This window comes from Tuber melanosporum (assembly GCF_000151645.1).
Source record: "Tuber melanosporum whole genome shotgun sequence assembly, scaffold_72, strain Mel28".
In the NCBI taxonomy this organism is placed as follows: Eukaryota; Fungi; Ascomycota; class Pezizomycetes; order Pezizales; family Tuberaceae; genus Tuber; species Tuber melanosporum.
This window is the reverse complement of record NW_003299120.1, coordinates 123150-137095: the sequence shown is the minus strand read 5'-3', so window position 1 is coordinate 137095 and position 13946 is coordinate 123150. Positions and strand designations below refer to the sequence as shown.

The 13946-nt window shown below is 48.3% G+C and overlaps 4 protein-coding genes; 2 read left to right on the top strand and 2 right to left on the bottom strand.

The window, feature by feature from the left end:
• The first annotated feature begins 207 nt into the window (after positions 1–207).
• On the top strand, positions 208–1145 carry GSTUM_00010626001 (uncharacterized protein). XM_002841412.2 has 2 exons: positions 208–344; positions 401–1145. The coding sequence occupies exons 1-2, from the start codon at positions 285–287 to the stop codon at positions 809–811; spliced, it is 471 nt and encodes a 156-aa protein (XP_002841458.1). The 5' UTR covers positions 208–284; the 3' UTR covers positions 812–1145.
• Positions 1146–1616: 471 nt separating this feature from the next.
• Positions 1617–4088, bottom strand: GSTUM_00010625001 (uncharacterized protein; the record flags this gene model as incomplete). The annotated part of the gene is made up of 1 exon (XM_002841411.1): positions 1617–4088. One exon carries the CDS (start codon positions 4086–4088, stop codon positions 1617–1619), a length of 2472 nt encoding a protein of 823 aa, XP_002841457.1.
• A 1070-nt stretch (positions 4089–5158) lies between these two features.
• GSTUM_00010624001 (uncharacterized protein) lies at positions 5159–6393 on the top strand (the record flags this gene model as incomplete). XM_002841410.2 has 5 exons in its annotated part: positions 5159–5340; positions 5424–5484; positions 5537–5566; positions 5670–5887; positions 5980–6393. 5 exons carry the CDS (start codon positions 5159–5161, stop codon positions 6200–6202), a joined length of 714 nt encoding a protein of 237 aa, XP_002841456.1. The 3' UTR covers positions 6203–6393.
• Positions 6394–7554: 1161 nt separating this feature from the next.
• Positions 7555–13381, bottom strand: GSTUM_00010623001 (uncharacterized protein; the record flags this gene model as incomplete). Its single annotated transcript, XM_002841409.1, has 16 exons — positions 7555–7823; positions 7939–8297; positions 8356–8448; positions 8513–8535; positions 8566–9263; positions 9327–9350; positions 9423–9570; positions 9622–9754; positions 9804–9950; positions 10008–10215; positions 10271–10500; positions 10560–10668; positions 10724–10838; positions 10913–11370; positions 11428–13056; positions 13156–13381. The coding sequence occupies 16 exons, from the start codon at positions 13379–13381 to the stop codon at positions 7555–7557; spliced, it is 4869 nt and encodes a 1622-aa protein (XP_002841455.1).
• Between the last annotated feature and the right edge of the window lie 565 nt (positions 13382–13946).

Below are 13946 nucleotides of genomic sequence, written 5' to 3'. Positions count from 1 at the left end.
TGATATTAAAGGTTTACAAGGTTTAGAGTGGACTGTGGACTTTGCGATTTGGGAAGCATGAAACTCTAGCACCCAACCCAAGGCCTCGGGAATCTTCCAATCACGTGCCAGCCCAACACATAACCCGGGTAACCCCATCCCACGCGTCGCCCATCCAGGAACCAAGCTCACGCGAACATTTCCCGGCATCATACCTATCTATCTATCCACCCATCCACCACCACACCAAACACCATCCAACCTTTTCTCTTTCTCCCCCTCCCCTCCTCCCTCCTCCCCCCAAAATGCCAATAACCACAGTCCAACGCCTAGACGCCCCCTCCAGCTATTTCGAAAAGCGCGAAGTAAACCTCTTCCCTCCCTCCCCCCCACCCCCGAAACTCATTAACACACCACCCAGCGCCGCCGCAGCACCTCGCCAAAACCCGACCCCCTGAAGGACGCTTCGACCCTGTACGTCGGCAACCTCTCCTTCTATACGACGGAGGAGCAGATCCACGAACTCTTCAGCAAGTGCGGCGAGATCAAGCGATTGGTCATGGGCCTGGACCGCTTCACCAAGACCCCTTGCGGCTTCTGCTTCGTCGAGTACTACACGCACAAGGACACGCTGGACGCCATGAAGTACATTGGCGGCACGAAGCTGGATGAGAGGATTATTCGCACGGATTTGGATCCTGGGTTCAAGGAGGGGAGGCAGTATGGTAGGGGGCCCACCGGTGGGCAGGTCAGGGATTATTATAGGGACGATTACGATCCTGGGAGGGGGGGGCCTGGGGGCAGGGAGCAGAGGCCTGTTGCCAAAGGGTAGCATTTGCGCCCGGGCCGGAAAAATCGATTCCCTGTATCTGACTGACCCTTTTTTCCCTTCTTTTCTTTTCTCTTCTCTTTCTTCTTTTCTTTCATAAAACCCAGCTTAGTTGTCGCATGGGCTCTTGTTAGGGGTTTGTTTTGTTGTTTTCTTAAAAAAAAGATAATTAATTTTACGGGCTTAAGCTTGTGGGTAGCTCCTTTCACAAAATGCTCAAACGATTAGCTAGTAGGTGGGGCTTTGTTAGATATTTCAAGGCCCTCATTCGAGCTACCTACTGTAATCCCGATCGCCGGAAGTCCCCCCCCCCAGCATGAGAAAAGGTTACCCAGGGTCCTTCTTCCTGATGATATGATGTTCCCCTCGATTTCCATGCAAGCTTAATTATATGTATGATATTTGGTCTAACGAAGCTAACCTTGTATCTTGTTTACTGAATTGCGAAGCGAGACGTCTAGCCCAATGAGATAATACAGGCTAAACAATTGGCGACGAGTGATGATCTATGCAACTGGGGTGACCCGACATGATACCGGTATTGTAAAGTGGAAACAATCACTATCTACAGGAGAAGCGAAAAATAGACCAAGAATCGTCACGGCACCCAGAACTTTTTGTCATCTAGCTACTTGGAGAGGAGAGAAGGCTAGACGAGAAATACGGCAGCAATAGAAGAAAAAATAAAGGAAGGAGTCCCGTCATTTATGTGTATAACCCCCAGAAACTAACCGTGAGACCATAGAACCAACCAAGCCAACTAAACAAAGGAAAACCAATAGAACAGAGTAACATGCCTCCAAGTTATCTATCTATCTACCTTACCAAAAGGTTTAACCTCTCCCTTGACCTTAATCCCCTGCAGCTCCAACGAAAAGATATCATTATTCCCCAGACTCCACGCCTCCAACATTTTATTGGACTCAACAGGTTTGATAGAGGAATTTGCAGTGCCGATGGTAATGTGCGGAGCCTCATTAGCACACTCCCACTCATCTGGCAACAGGACCCTCACTGCCATCACCCGCCCGTCCCAGGCCATTGAGTGGAGCTCTACATCGCCCCTCCCGAGGATGGTAGATAGTTCTCCGCCCTTGGACTGGAGGAGGTCCATGTACTTCTTCCAAATCTCGGGCTGTTTTGCCTGGCTGGATGTGTGGCAAAGGGTGACATGGAAGGTTTTTTGGACCCTATCGTTCGCATTGAGCTCTCTCCAGAATCCGCGGATGCGCTCGGGTTGAGCTTCAAATGCCGAGTTGACCGCTGCGTATACTTCTTGGGTTGGGACAAGGATGCCAAAGTAGTCGATTCGCTTGCGCTTAGGATTACGCACAGACTGCTTCCCTTCCTGCTTTGGAGCCTCCCCTGGTCCTGTGGCGGAGGGGGTCTCCCCGGGGGAAACTGCACTTTTCGCTTCGCCCCTTGGTTGGGAGAATCGAGGGGTATTATGGGAAGCGGTGTGACGTGAAGGTGCGTAGTTGAGCGCAGCCGAGATGGCTCTGTCGTAATCCTCTGGTGTTGGAAGTTCAGGGATCAGGTTGGGGTAATGTCTCTTGAGCCCGGTGACCACTACCTCCAAGTTTTCCCTCGAGTCTGCTTGGGGGTTCAATTCTATAGTAGCGTTGAAATCGGAGTCAGGGAGGCGTCTGGGGTCAAGGCCCTGGAACCTTTGGAGGAAACCCTTCATGATACCTTCGACTGATCGCCTGGATTGGGTCGATGCTCGGATAGTCTGATGATTATCGCCACGACCAAATACTCGGGCTGCTGTAGTATTCTCGATCTCGCCCATTAGATCCTCTGGGTGCGCGTAGTAGATTGCCACAAAAGTGGCTTTGTAATTTAGTTTCGATACATCCTTGATGAGCTGCTCTCGTTCGCGGAATTGGTGGTTATTCCGGTCAGCAAAGACGACCGGGTGTTTTCTCAAGGCGTTAGAGATAGCAGTTGCAAACGCCCGCCCCTTTCCCGTTTTCCCCGTAATGTTGTCATTTTGGACATGACCCCAGCCGAATAACTCATGAAGTGCCTGCGCAACGGTGGTTTTACCGCAGCCGAGTGTAGCAATAGAGGCCAGAACCACATTGTCCTTTTGGGTGTTCCCTCCGTCTGCACCTTCACTCTCTGTATCTTCTCCCACCTCTTCTCTAATGATATCACTGCCTTTCTGCCCCCTGTGTTCCAAAAAGGCATTCCTCAGTTTGATAATACCGTGATTTTCTTCGTATTTCTCTTTTGCTTCGGGGTGCTCCCTGAAATACTTTTCAGCAAACTTTAGGTATTCGGTGGTTATAGCCTTGTGTTTTTTAATTTTAGGTTTCTCGCCACCGATCATTGACTTGGTGCATTCGCGCCAGAGACGGTACATAAGATATGGTTCCTCAAACTTGTATTTAAAGAACCAATCGTGCCATTCCCCATCGGGCCCATCGCGGGCCTTACACCGGATAACAAAACCCTCAACGTCCTTGCCATCCCACGACCCAGTCTCGGCGGTCTCCTCGAGAAAGTCCCGAAGGCTCTGGACATCTGGCTTATCAAGCGAGTCTACCACCTTGAAACCCCAATCTCGTGCAAACCTTTTCACATCTGCCGCAGAGTAAGTTGCGAACTTTGGAAGTCTAAGATTCACACCGTGAAGATATAACCCTGCCCGGTCATCTTCGTATGGGAGAATATGTTCCTCGAAGGTGTCATCGCAAAGCTCGGCCACAGCAGTAACGTTCGCCTCCCTTAAGGCCCTAGCAAACTCGGCTCTAGACTTTCCGAGCTTCTCCAGCTGCCGATCCACCCACTTCTCCCCAAAAACGGCGTGAGACTTGTCCGGATCAAGCCCAGGTCCCAGTGAGTGTTTGCTACAAACCAGCAATGTATCGTCTGGCAATCCCGAGATGAAAATAATGCATCCATTCTCCTTAACAGTCAATTCGTACGGGGCGTTCGTATTCTCTTCAATCCAGGTCCACTTTGTCTTGTCAACCTCGTTGATATTGAAGAACTTGTCGTAGCCCCTGCTGGCGATTTCCCAATCCCCCGTGGTGGGATTTTTACAGGTGAATAGACCTCTGGCAGAGGTAGGCAGAACCTTCTTCTTGTACTCATGGTCCAGGAACTTCCAGGAGTCAACGGGTATAGGGGAGCCTTCGACTTGGTAGGTTTTCTTTTTGCAGAAAAATCGGGCACTACCCTTCTTCCCTGCTTGGGTACGGTTGAGGAGCTCCATTAATCCATTGATCTCATCTGGATCTTGAGGTTTGAAGGGGGTAGAGTAGTTGGCCATGGGGTTCGTAGATATCGAGAACCGGCGGTGGTTGGTGACTGAATTGAGGATTGGGTTTGAATGGAAAAGAGTGAATGGCGAGGTATGCAATGTGCCTCTAGTGATCAGCCGAGAAGAGAGGTAAGAATGTTTGTAGGGAGAATGTTTGGGATAGAAGCTTGAGAGGGGAGGGGGAGGATGTGAGGAGGATGAAGAGACTTTTCGTTGAAGGTTTACGTTTTGGATGTGACCTGCGGGGATAATAAAGCGGGATGCACCCCACCTGACATTCTTTGATAAGAAAGATGGAAACGCCGTCGGCACAATCCCTCTACTCAGCATATTGTGACTGTAAGGGACAGGCCTTAACGCATGAACTTATATGTGGGGGTATGGCCTTTGTAAATTGATGAATTTCGGGGGTTCAGCAGCGTCTTAGCTGACGACCCTTGTGGATGGGATGGTCTCGCCTGTCACGGCTCGGGGGACAGCGGTACAAGTATCATAACTTGTGCGGTAACACTTGACCCTGGCTCTTACCATACAACCCCGGCATCAATAAGGGTACAAGCATAATACGACCTCGTTGCAGACAGAATACCGGTACTGGTAGGCTATCGGTGTCATACCTGTAGGGACTTCATCTCGAGTGCTACCGTATTATATGACGGATATACAAAGTGCAAAGGCTACCGGTACTGCAGTAAGAGTGCAGTACTGGTATAGTACAGTACTGTACTGTACCGGTGCTGTACTTGTACCACCAGCAGTAAGGGCACACAGAAAACTGCACATTCCGAGTCACGGCACAAGCTTTGGAGGGAAAGAGATTTTATCATCTCATACTGTCATCCACCGATACGGGTATAGGTATAGTACGAGTAGAGTACTACAACTATGATAGTATTCCAAAAGTCCCAATCAAAGTCCCGCTTCCATTGAACACGCTTGCCTGTGACAAAATTTGGGGCAGGCAGGCAAACAAAAGGCGCTGCCAGTCATATGATCCGCGCAGCCAAGCTTTTTAGAGCCTCAAGTGCAACCGAGCACCCAAACCAACCTCCCTATCAGACACAAACCCATCGCAAATAATGATCCTTCAAAAGCTTTCATCTCGAGCCCCCATTCTCCTCCTCCCACTCCTACACCCCCCGCGAATACCGGTACGCCCAATACGAGCAATAGCTCTCACAGCCACCAACTTTGGTAAACCAATGCCACCAAGACCATCTGTGAAAGAGGAGGAGATTGAAGAGTCATTCCTGAAAGGAAGGTGCGTCCCCCCCTTTCCGCAAAGTCGTTGTGCGAGGGCCTTAACTTAACGGTGTGTGCTGTTACCACCATGACCAACAATAGCGGTCCAGGAGGTCAAAAAAGTGAGTCACAATATCCCCTTCACTGCATGCTACTTCGGACGGTACCGTATTATCTGAAACCCGCACGGACAATCTACTACTTATGCGGGCGAGCATGTAACGCCCGGTAACATATCGGCAGTTGTAAGCGTTCCTCTGCCCCCATCCGATCCCAACCTGCACCACATTACTTGTACTAGTACATTCATTACATTGCGAGAAGAATACCAACAAGAAACCAAAACAGAACAAAACTTCTTCCGCCGTCCAACTAAAGCACCTCCCAACAGGGATAGTGGTAAAATCCCAAGCCACCCGCTCACGTTCTCAGAACCGCAAGATCGCGCGTAAGATATTGGCTGAGAAGCTGGAGTTTATGGAGCGTGGGACGGAGAGCCGGGTTGGTGCGTTGGCGGAGAGGGATCGGAGAAGGAAGGCTAGTAAGACTAAGAAGGCCAAGAGGAAGTGCGTTTCTCCTGCTTTTCTGCGTTTGCTTTGCCTTCAGGCGGCCGTGGGGGGAATGATCGATTGCAGTAGAGTATTGATGAACGGGTTAGGTATGCCAAGTTAGAGGCCGATAAGGGAGCTAGCGATGGTGAGGGGGAGGCCGGAAGCGGGGAGGAGGGTCACATTGAGGGTGGGGAGGGAGAATCGGCAGACGAGCAAGTTGATCGTGCTGTTGGGCCCAAACTCGGGACGTCGGAGCCGAGGTCAGCATCGGCAATCGAAGAGGGGACCGCTACTATACCAATACCAGTCAATGACGGCCTTAAATGGTAGCAAGCCACCCAACTCCGCTAAGGGCACCAACTACAGGTATTAGATGCGCACCGCACGCACAGCTCGTTATGCGCTGTCTGTGGTAGCAGGGACGAGCCTAGGTCTTTGAACATCGTCCAACTTGTCTGATACCCAACATCATAGGCCGGCATATCTCATCCATAACCACTAGCACTGTACAAACATATAAGTCCGATAACACTAATGCTTGCGAATAAAAGTAATTGAGATCCTAATCCCCCTCCCAAGCATCGAAATCCGCTGCTCCCCATCGCCCGCCGCAGCGGCTGCGCCGAGTGATAATCCATGAAACACCAATCACATACCGAATCCAATAGAAAAAAAACGGTAAAGGTCTCATATGCCATTAATGTTTTCAAAAATCCCCTCAAATGCCACAGTACCCTCAGATGCCACAGAATTTGATTATGTAAGTTTTTTGATAATTAATTTTAAAATTTTGATTAAAAGAAATTTTTTTGTATAGTAGAAAATTCAGAGAAAGAAAAGTCTAAGTACATACATCAGAGAGAATTACACTATGAAAAAGAGATTTACTAGTCATGCAAGCAGTGACAAGTAGGGAGAAGTACAGAGAGTACAGAGCAAGAAGCAAAGAGCTGAGAGAGATGAGTGGAGGGTACAGAGTGAGGAGCGAAGAGCGAAGTGAGAAGATAATAGAGCAAAGGATGGAGAGTGAGGAATTCTAGAGTACTGTAAAATCTCTAGAAATCTACTATCTCCAGTCTGTCACAAATATCCCTATAACTGGTAACTTCCACCTAAGATAGATTTTAATTATAAAGTTAATAAGATCTAACATAGACAAGTAACTCAGGCTATACTGTGTCAGGAAAACACTAATTCTTTTTAAGAACTTTTGACTTAGAATACAAAGAGTAGGGGCTATCAAAGATGGTAGATTGCAAGAGATTTTATGGTAGGAGGAAGAGTGAGAAAGGAGGGGGGAGGTAGATTGGCTGAGAAGGGGGAGTAGCAGAAGGGGAGAAAGTGTGGGGAAAAAAAGTTGAGTTAGAGAGAAAAAAGAATGGTAAGATAGAAAATACCTGTTCCTGTATAATAGGAATTCTCCTTTACCAGTGCCAAGACTAAGTAAATAATTTATATTGAGAAACCTAATTTGTATTTAATTTACATAGAAGCAAAACTTACATAATATATTCCTGTGGCATTTGAGGGTACTGTGGCATTTGAGGGTACTGTGGCATTTGAGGGGATTTTTGAAAACATTAATGGCATATGAGACCTTTACCTTAAAAAAAAGAAACCAGGCCTTCGACACACGTGCAGAATTCAGGCCCACCACCACAAACACAACCATTTCCCCCGTATTACCACTCCAACTCCCCCACCCCTTCCAAAACGCCCAACACGCCTCTAACATTCTCCCTCTCCCAAGTGAACGCAGCGCCCTGCCTCCTGCGCGAATAATAGACCGCACAGTCCTGCGACGTGCACGCCACCTCCTCTCCCGGAGAGCTGCCCTCGCACGACCTACACACGGTCTGCAAGTCCAGCACCCGCTTCTCAGCGCGCGCAAGTTGTGTGCGCACGTGAATGATGGAGGCGTCACGGTTTTGAGTGCAGTCTTTGCATATATCTTTAAAGAAGAAGAAAAAAGAAAAAAAAAATCAAGTTAGCAATGGGAAGGTGGAATGAAGAGGAGAAAGGAAGGAGGTAGGTAGGGAAGTAGGTAGAAGTAGGTAGGTACTGACTGTTCTTGGTTCTGGAAGTTTTGCACCCGCATACGGCGCAAATATTCGAGGACTTGGTCATGTATGATTCTATTATGGCTCTGGATTTCTCCTTCTGGGCGCCGGTTCCTCCACTGGTGGCGGCAGCAGAGTCATTGTATTTTATCAACTTCCTTAAATGCTTGTACTTTGGCATCTCGTCGTACCATTGCCTCACGTTCGCGCCGACAAGGTTGAAGATGCGCTCCAGGGGTGGGATTATGTTTTTGCAGATGTAGTATTCTGAATCTAGGCTTAGTTCTGGCGACGCTAGGAGGTCGTTGACTTCGATTGTGCGGTCTGCTAGGGTTTGACCGGGGGAACCGGCTATTACTACGTAGCTTTTTGAATGATACGTGTTAATGTTGGGTCTAAGGGGGAGGGGGAGGGGAAACTTACGGGATACGTTCGGCGTATTGAGGAGCGTTTTCGGGATCTTTTTCTACCCGCTTTGCGGCTAGTTGTGCGCCAGGGGGGAGGGATACTCCTTCGCTGTTTATAATCATTAGAATTCCAAGCCTCGTTATTGTTTTTATATATATAAGTGTGAACATACGCATAAGTCCCCAACCTGACAGCCTTCGCGAAGCAAAAGTGCTGAATGGACACCTTCTCCCTCATAATCTTCGTCCACTCCCTCTGACAATAAGCCTTAACCTGCGACAAGTCCTTTGTTCTGAACAAAATCTTGAGCGCAGCTTCTTCGATCATCTGCTCAGCGGGAGTCCCATCCCTCCTGACCGTCTCGATCCCCTTCGCGTCGAAGTCGGGCTCCGCCTGCTCGCGATACTCATACTTGAACCCCACATAGCGCTTCTTTGCCAACAGCACGCACGGGAGGTAGACCTTTTCGAACTTGAGCTTGATGGGCCGGGGGTTTGCCTCCGTCACTCTCGCCGCGATTTCTTCCCCGATCCGGAAGGCTTCGTCTTTTGTGCGGCCCTCCAGGTGGATGAAGAGGCTGTCTGTGTCGCCATAGACTACTTCTGCGTCCCAATTGGGATCGTCCTGTATCAGGCGGATGGCTTTTTCCAAGATCTCGCGCCCTGTCTGGACGATGCTATCGGCGATCTCGGTGCACGGCATGCGGCCCGAGTGGGAGGCCGAGGTGTACCCGTATGTCACGTTCGCGATGAGCTTCAGCGCGAGTTGGCGGCTGTTCAGCAGCTTCTGGAGGGCTTTGTCGTGCTTGTCGCGCTTCATGCCGTTCTTCACCATCACGCGGGTGTCAAGGATTTCCGTCAGCATTTTCGCCAGGAGGGATTTGCGGATGGTTTGTTTGATGTACATCATTCCGTTTGGGGCGACTGGTGATTTGGTAGATATTAGCTTTGAGCTGGAGAGGGGATGCAAGAGGAGGTAAGGCCTACTATTGATATCCTTCTCGCAGAGTTCTAGAAGTCGGGGAGGGCGGTGGAGGTGTGTGAAGCCCATCTTATTCTCGCTGCGCCAGGGCGTCATTCTACCTAGGAATGTAGAATAGCAATAGTTGTGCGCAATCATCACGGACGGATATAAAGATTGGAAATCCAGAACAACCACTGGACTGGTATAGAACCTCGAGAAAGGTTCCATGACCAGAGGTAGGCATTCAAGTGCGTTTTGTTGCCCGACCTAAAAGCCGTTCAGTGTACTTGATAACTTCAAATGCCCAATCGCAATTACCTGTGCCTTACTTGGCGAAACCAGTATGAACGACTCCGGTTTCGCTATTCGGAACATCATAGATTCAACCTTAAATTGCGAACCGCGTCCAGAGACAGACGCAAAGTCAATGCCCAGAAGGCGTGCTTGCTCGCTAGTCGCAAGTCAGCTACCCACAATCCAATGATTCACTCCAATCTCACCTCGTCCGCGTAATAAGCTCCTGCCGGTCCAGGATCTCCAAATCCAACTGCACCTTTCTCACTAAATGCTTAATGACCTTCCCAAACAATAGCGGTGATCCACTAGTATACCATCCAGTCAATACTCTGAATGAGTAATGTGGTATCCTACAATTTTGTTAGCTGTTGTGAGACATGGCGGATGCTTCACGGAATATCACTGACCTCTGGTGCAATAAGTGAAATACAACATTTTCCATGGAATAGCCCAACAAGTTAAGCTCCGCGGTCATAGCTCGCCATATGTTTACCATGTGCCTTCCGGTAATCCTGATGGCAGACCCAGTATTGAACCCCCAGAGATTGGATTCTTTTCCGAATCTACTATGCGTTTCGATCTTAACCCGGGAGAGGTCGTCGCAGAGGTTCATTTCTGGTTCGAATTAGAAGAACTTTTTCTATGATGGAGAAGTGATCTTGGAACTTACCGAAGAGTTGATTGGCACGCTTGATAAGGTAGCCCCAGGAACTGGAGTTGACCTCCCATCCTGTGAGAATATCTGGATCGAGGACTCGCACAGTATCGATTAGTGTGTTTATCATGCCAAGTTCCGAGGTCTCGGTCCGGATTTCGGCCCTGCACTGGCGGCGGAATTTCAGGCCAGGGTTGGGATCATTATTGTGTTCATCGACTAAGGTGATAATGCCAATGCGAGTTCTGAGCATGTCAGCAATTGTACAAGTATCAGGAAAGAACGTCTATATGACGATACGAACACTTCCTTAACCTCACCATCCTCACCCTCTTCCATTTCCTTCAGAGACCAGAAAATACACTCGATCTGGTCCCGCTCCGCATTAGGAACAAAGTCTCCCACAGTGTTGACTATACCACAAGCATCAGACTCAATTCTTTGGATCACAGATACCAAAGCACTCACTATGAAGCTCCAAACTCATAATACTCATATGCTGTAACTCATGCTGCACATTATCTGACTTTGCATTCTGAGAAAACTTGAAACCATATTTATTTTTCTGCGTGGGACCTTGAATCTATAATTGACACCAAAACAAAAGTATCTCAGCATTGCCCTCCTCCCAATAACACTAGCAAGTTGCACACAAACCTGAGACGCAAAAAAGCTATTGTGTTCATATGCGACACTCTGCCTCGCACCCTTCCCCTTCCTCACTATCTTTCGCTCTTCTAGCAATTTTGCTACTTCCTTCCTACTTGGGGGTGCCTCCGCTATATTCCACATCTTGAACCTAGGATCCCGCTGATTGAGTCTGTTGTATTCCCAGACAATCCGGTTTTCATTGTTGGGGTTAAAAATGGGAAGATCTGACAGCTTGCTTGATTTGAACTTGAATTCACGCCCGGCATATTCCCAGACCTTTGTCGGGACGTCTCTGTCGTCGCTGTAGTATGGTTCTTGATAGGCTACTTTAGCTATTTCTTCCTTGTCTTCGGAGGTTAGCAGTTCAGATGATGATGGAGCGCGTTGACTATAACATCTTATTGAGCTATTCGAGGGGATGTCGAAGGCACCGCGCAGTGAGGAGGTTGGGTCTAGTCGGGTTGCTGGTGATAATTTAGCACAATGGTTCATGCCGAGACAGGAATTTCAATGATACTTACGAAGATTAGATAAATCAACAGCTACTTTACCTCGACGACCAATCTTCTCTGGCCTAGGCGTATCATTGGCCCTACTAGAAGAGGGCTGAGCCCTTTTGCGGCTTTTTTGCAGCGGTTCGGATATTGAAGCTCGAGTTTTCGAGTTTTCCGAAACCGAGTCTACAAAGCGGCACCCAGGCTGTGCGGAGGAAGGGTGGCCGTTGGAAAGCGCAGGAGACTTCCCGTTAGGTATATCCCTCCTAACCGAGGCAGAAGTGGAACAGATTTTTTCAGGTACGTCAGAGCAATCAGAAGACGGTGGCATTTGACTTTCGATATTTGAAGAAAAGGACTCCATCTTCACTCGTTTTGAAGGAACTTGGTATGAAGTTGGTACATCTGGATCAACAGAGCTTGTCGGAAACCAGACCCTGCTATCAGTAACGACTATATCGTCTTCCTCTTCAATGAATTCTTCAACTAGTCCTTCATAGAATGAACCACCCGCGATAGTTAATTGTGAATTGTTAGACAAGCTCTTTTCAACTCGGCCCTCCCCATTTGAGGCTTCTGGCATTGGCGGCGACGATGATATCTTTAGCTCGCGCCCCTGCAGCTCCCATACCAAGCCCCTTTTCACTTGTTCATGACTCTTCTCAGCTTTAACTTTAGCGCTCTGCTCGCCCCCTGGATCATCCATTACATCAAAGAGACCTTCAAAATCACTATCGCTGAACTCTCCCTCACCGATATCGTAAACGAGACTCTCGTCAACTTCAGCAATTTCAGCTTCTACAACAAGCTCAACTTTCTTGTCCGGGGGCAGGCCTGCTCCCTCAAACGATTCTGCTACACTCTCGAAAGCAGTTGGCCAAAGGTTTTCGAATTGTGCGCGAGATACATAAGTTTCGAATTTGAGAGTGCGGCCGTCACTAACCCGCCTCTCAGTCTTGATTATGTCTTTTATCCTCTCTCGATACTCTTCCTCATGAATCCAAGTTCCGGAAGGCCCACGCTGGTCGGAGGATGAAGATACCAGACCCTCCGCGGGGTTACTATTATTACCTCTTCGCCGATTCTCATCTTTCCATAGCTCTGCCATGCTATGAACGAGTTTTATATCAGGCGATATAGGATTTGTGCGTTCAACGAAGTCGAAATGAAGTGGCCGCGCCGAAACTTGCTTTCTATTGAATATGTCCCGAACGTGAATATCGACCTCCAAAGTACAATAAGATTGCCGCTGGAACTGGCTCTCGGGCAGAATAGATACCTCCGGTATTGACTTATTATGCCAGATATGTTGCTCCCCTATTTCATCCGCATCCGGTATTTCCCCTCTGAAGAGGACCTTGTCGCACTCGATGAATCCACACCCATTTAGATTGAAATCAATCATAAATTGCGGTATGTACTGAATGTGAGCCTCATGTGGCTGGAAAACCCTACTCAAAACACCTCCGCTCTGTAGAATCCTCGCAAGCCGACCCCTCATATGCGGGTTGAATAGGTATATCTTGCAATAGAACTTCCATCCAACATGGAAACCATAGAATGGGACACCTTTGACAAGTGATATATGAGCAACAAAGCGAGGTGGCTTCTCTTGTGATCGGATAGAACGGCCAGCGGATAGCCCCATAGCCCGGTCTATGCCCCGCCGAAAACGTGTGAGGAAATTATGGACTGGGATGGCAAGGTTAGTTTCAGTAAGCTCTTCAGCAGTCAGGTTGTAGCGTAAATTCTTACCGTCTTCTGGCATCAAGCTTTTCCCAGGATATTCAACATAGAGATATGGGAAAGCCCCATGAATATGCGCACATACTTTCTGACCAGTCTCAGTGGCTCCAAAGACCCGGACTATCGGAATCTTCGGCGGACGCTCATCATCAGGGATATGAGGGAACGTAGGGTCAAGAGAGGTTGGATAGGCTTGATACGAATCAATATTATTCAAACGTATACGAAAAGCCATCCTAAGACAGCAAAAGGTCACCACCGATAAATGGCGAAGCTGTTGACCTAGTAGGTGAAATAGCGAGGTAGTGTTAAGGATTAACCATCCTAAGGCTTGTGAAGTGTCGAACAAAGAGTCAGACGCGTCTGGGGTTCTGGGAGACGCGTTTTGCTAGGGTCAGGGTTTACTTCAATCATTAAAACCCGTAGCGGTTAAATTGTTATATCATACCGGTACGAGTACAGTACGTACTGGTACAATACTCAAGATACCGGTATACAAGTACCGGTAAGTACAAGTACTCGTAGGCTATGTGCTTGCATAGACAGGGATTACCTTGCCGGTTAACCTAAATTAACTGTTCATTAACTTTCAGTCTGGCACTTGTGACCCACTATGATATTTCAACTAGTCTTGTAATCCAAGTCAACAGTTTGGAAGCGGGATAAGGGTTTTTCCGATCCAGTAAAGGGGTACAAATTGGGCCCCCTTGATGTTTTAGTTTTTATCATTGGGGTACAAAATTTTTCCCAATTTTTCAACCTTTTTGGGGTTTATTTGCCCAATAGTGGGCCAAGGGACG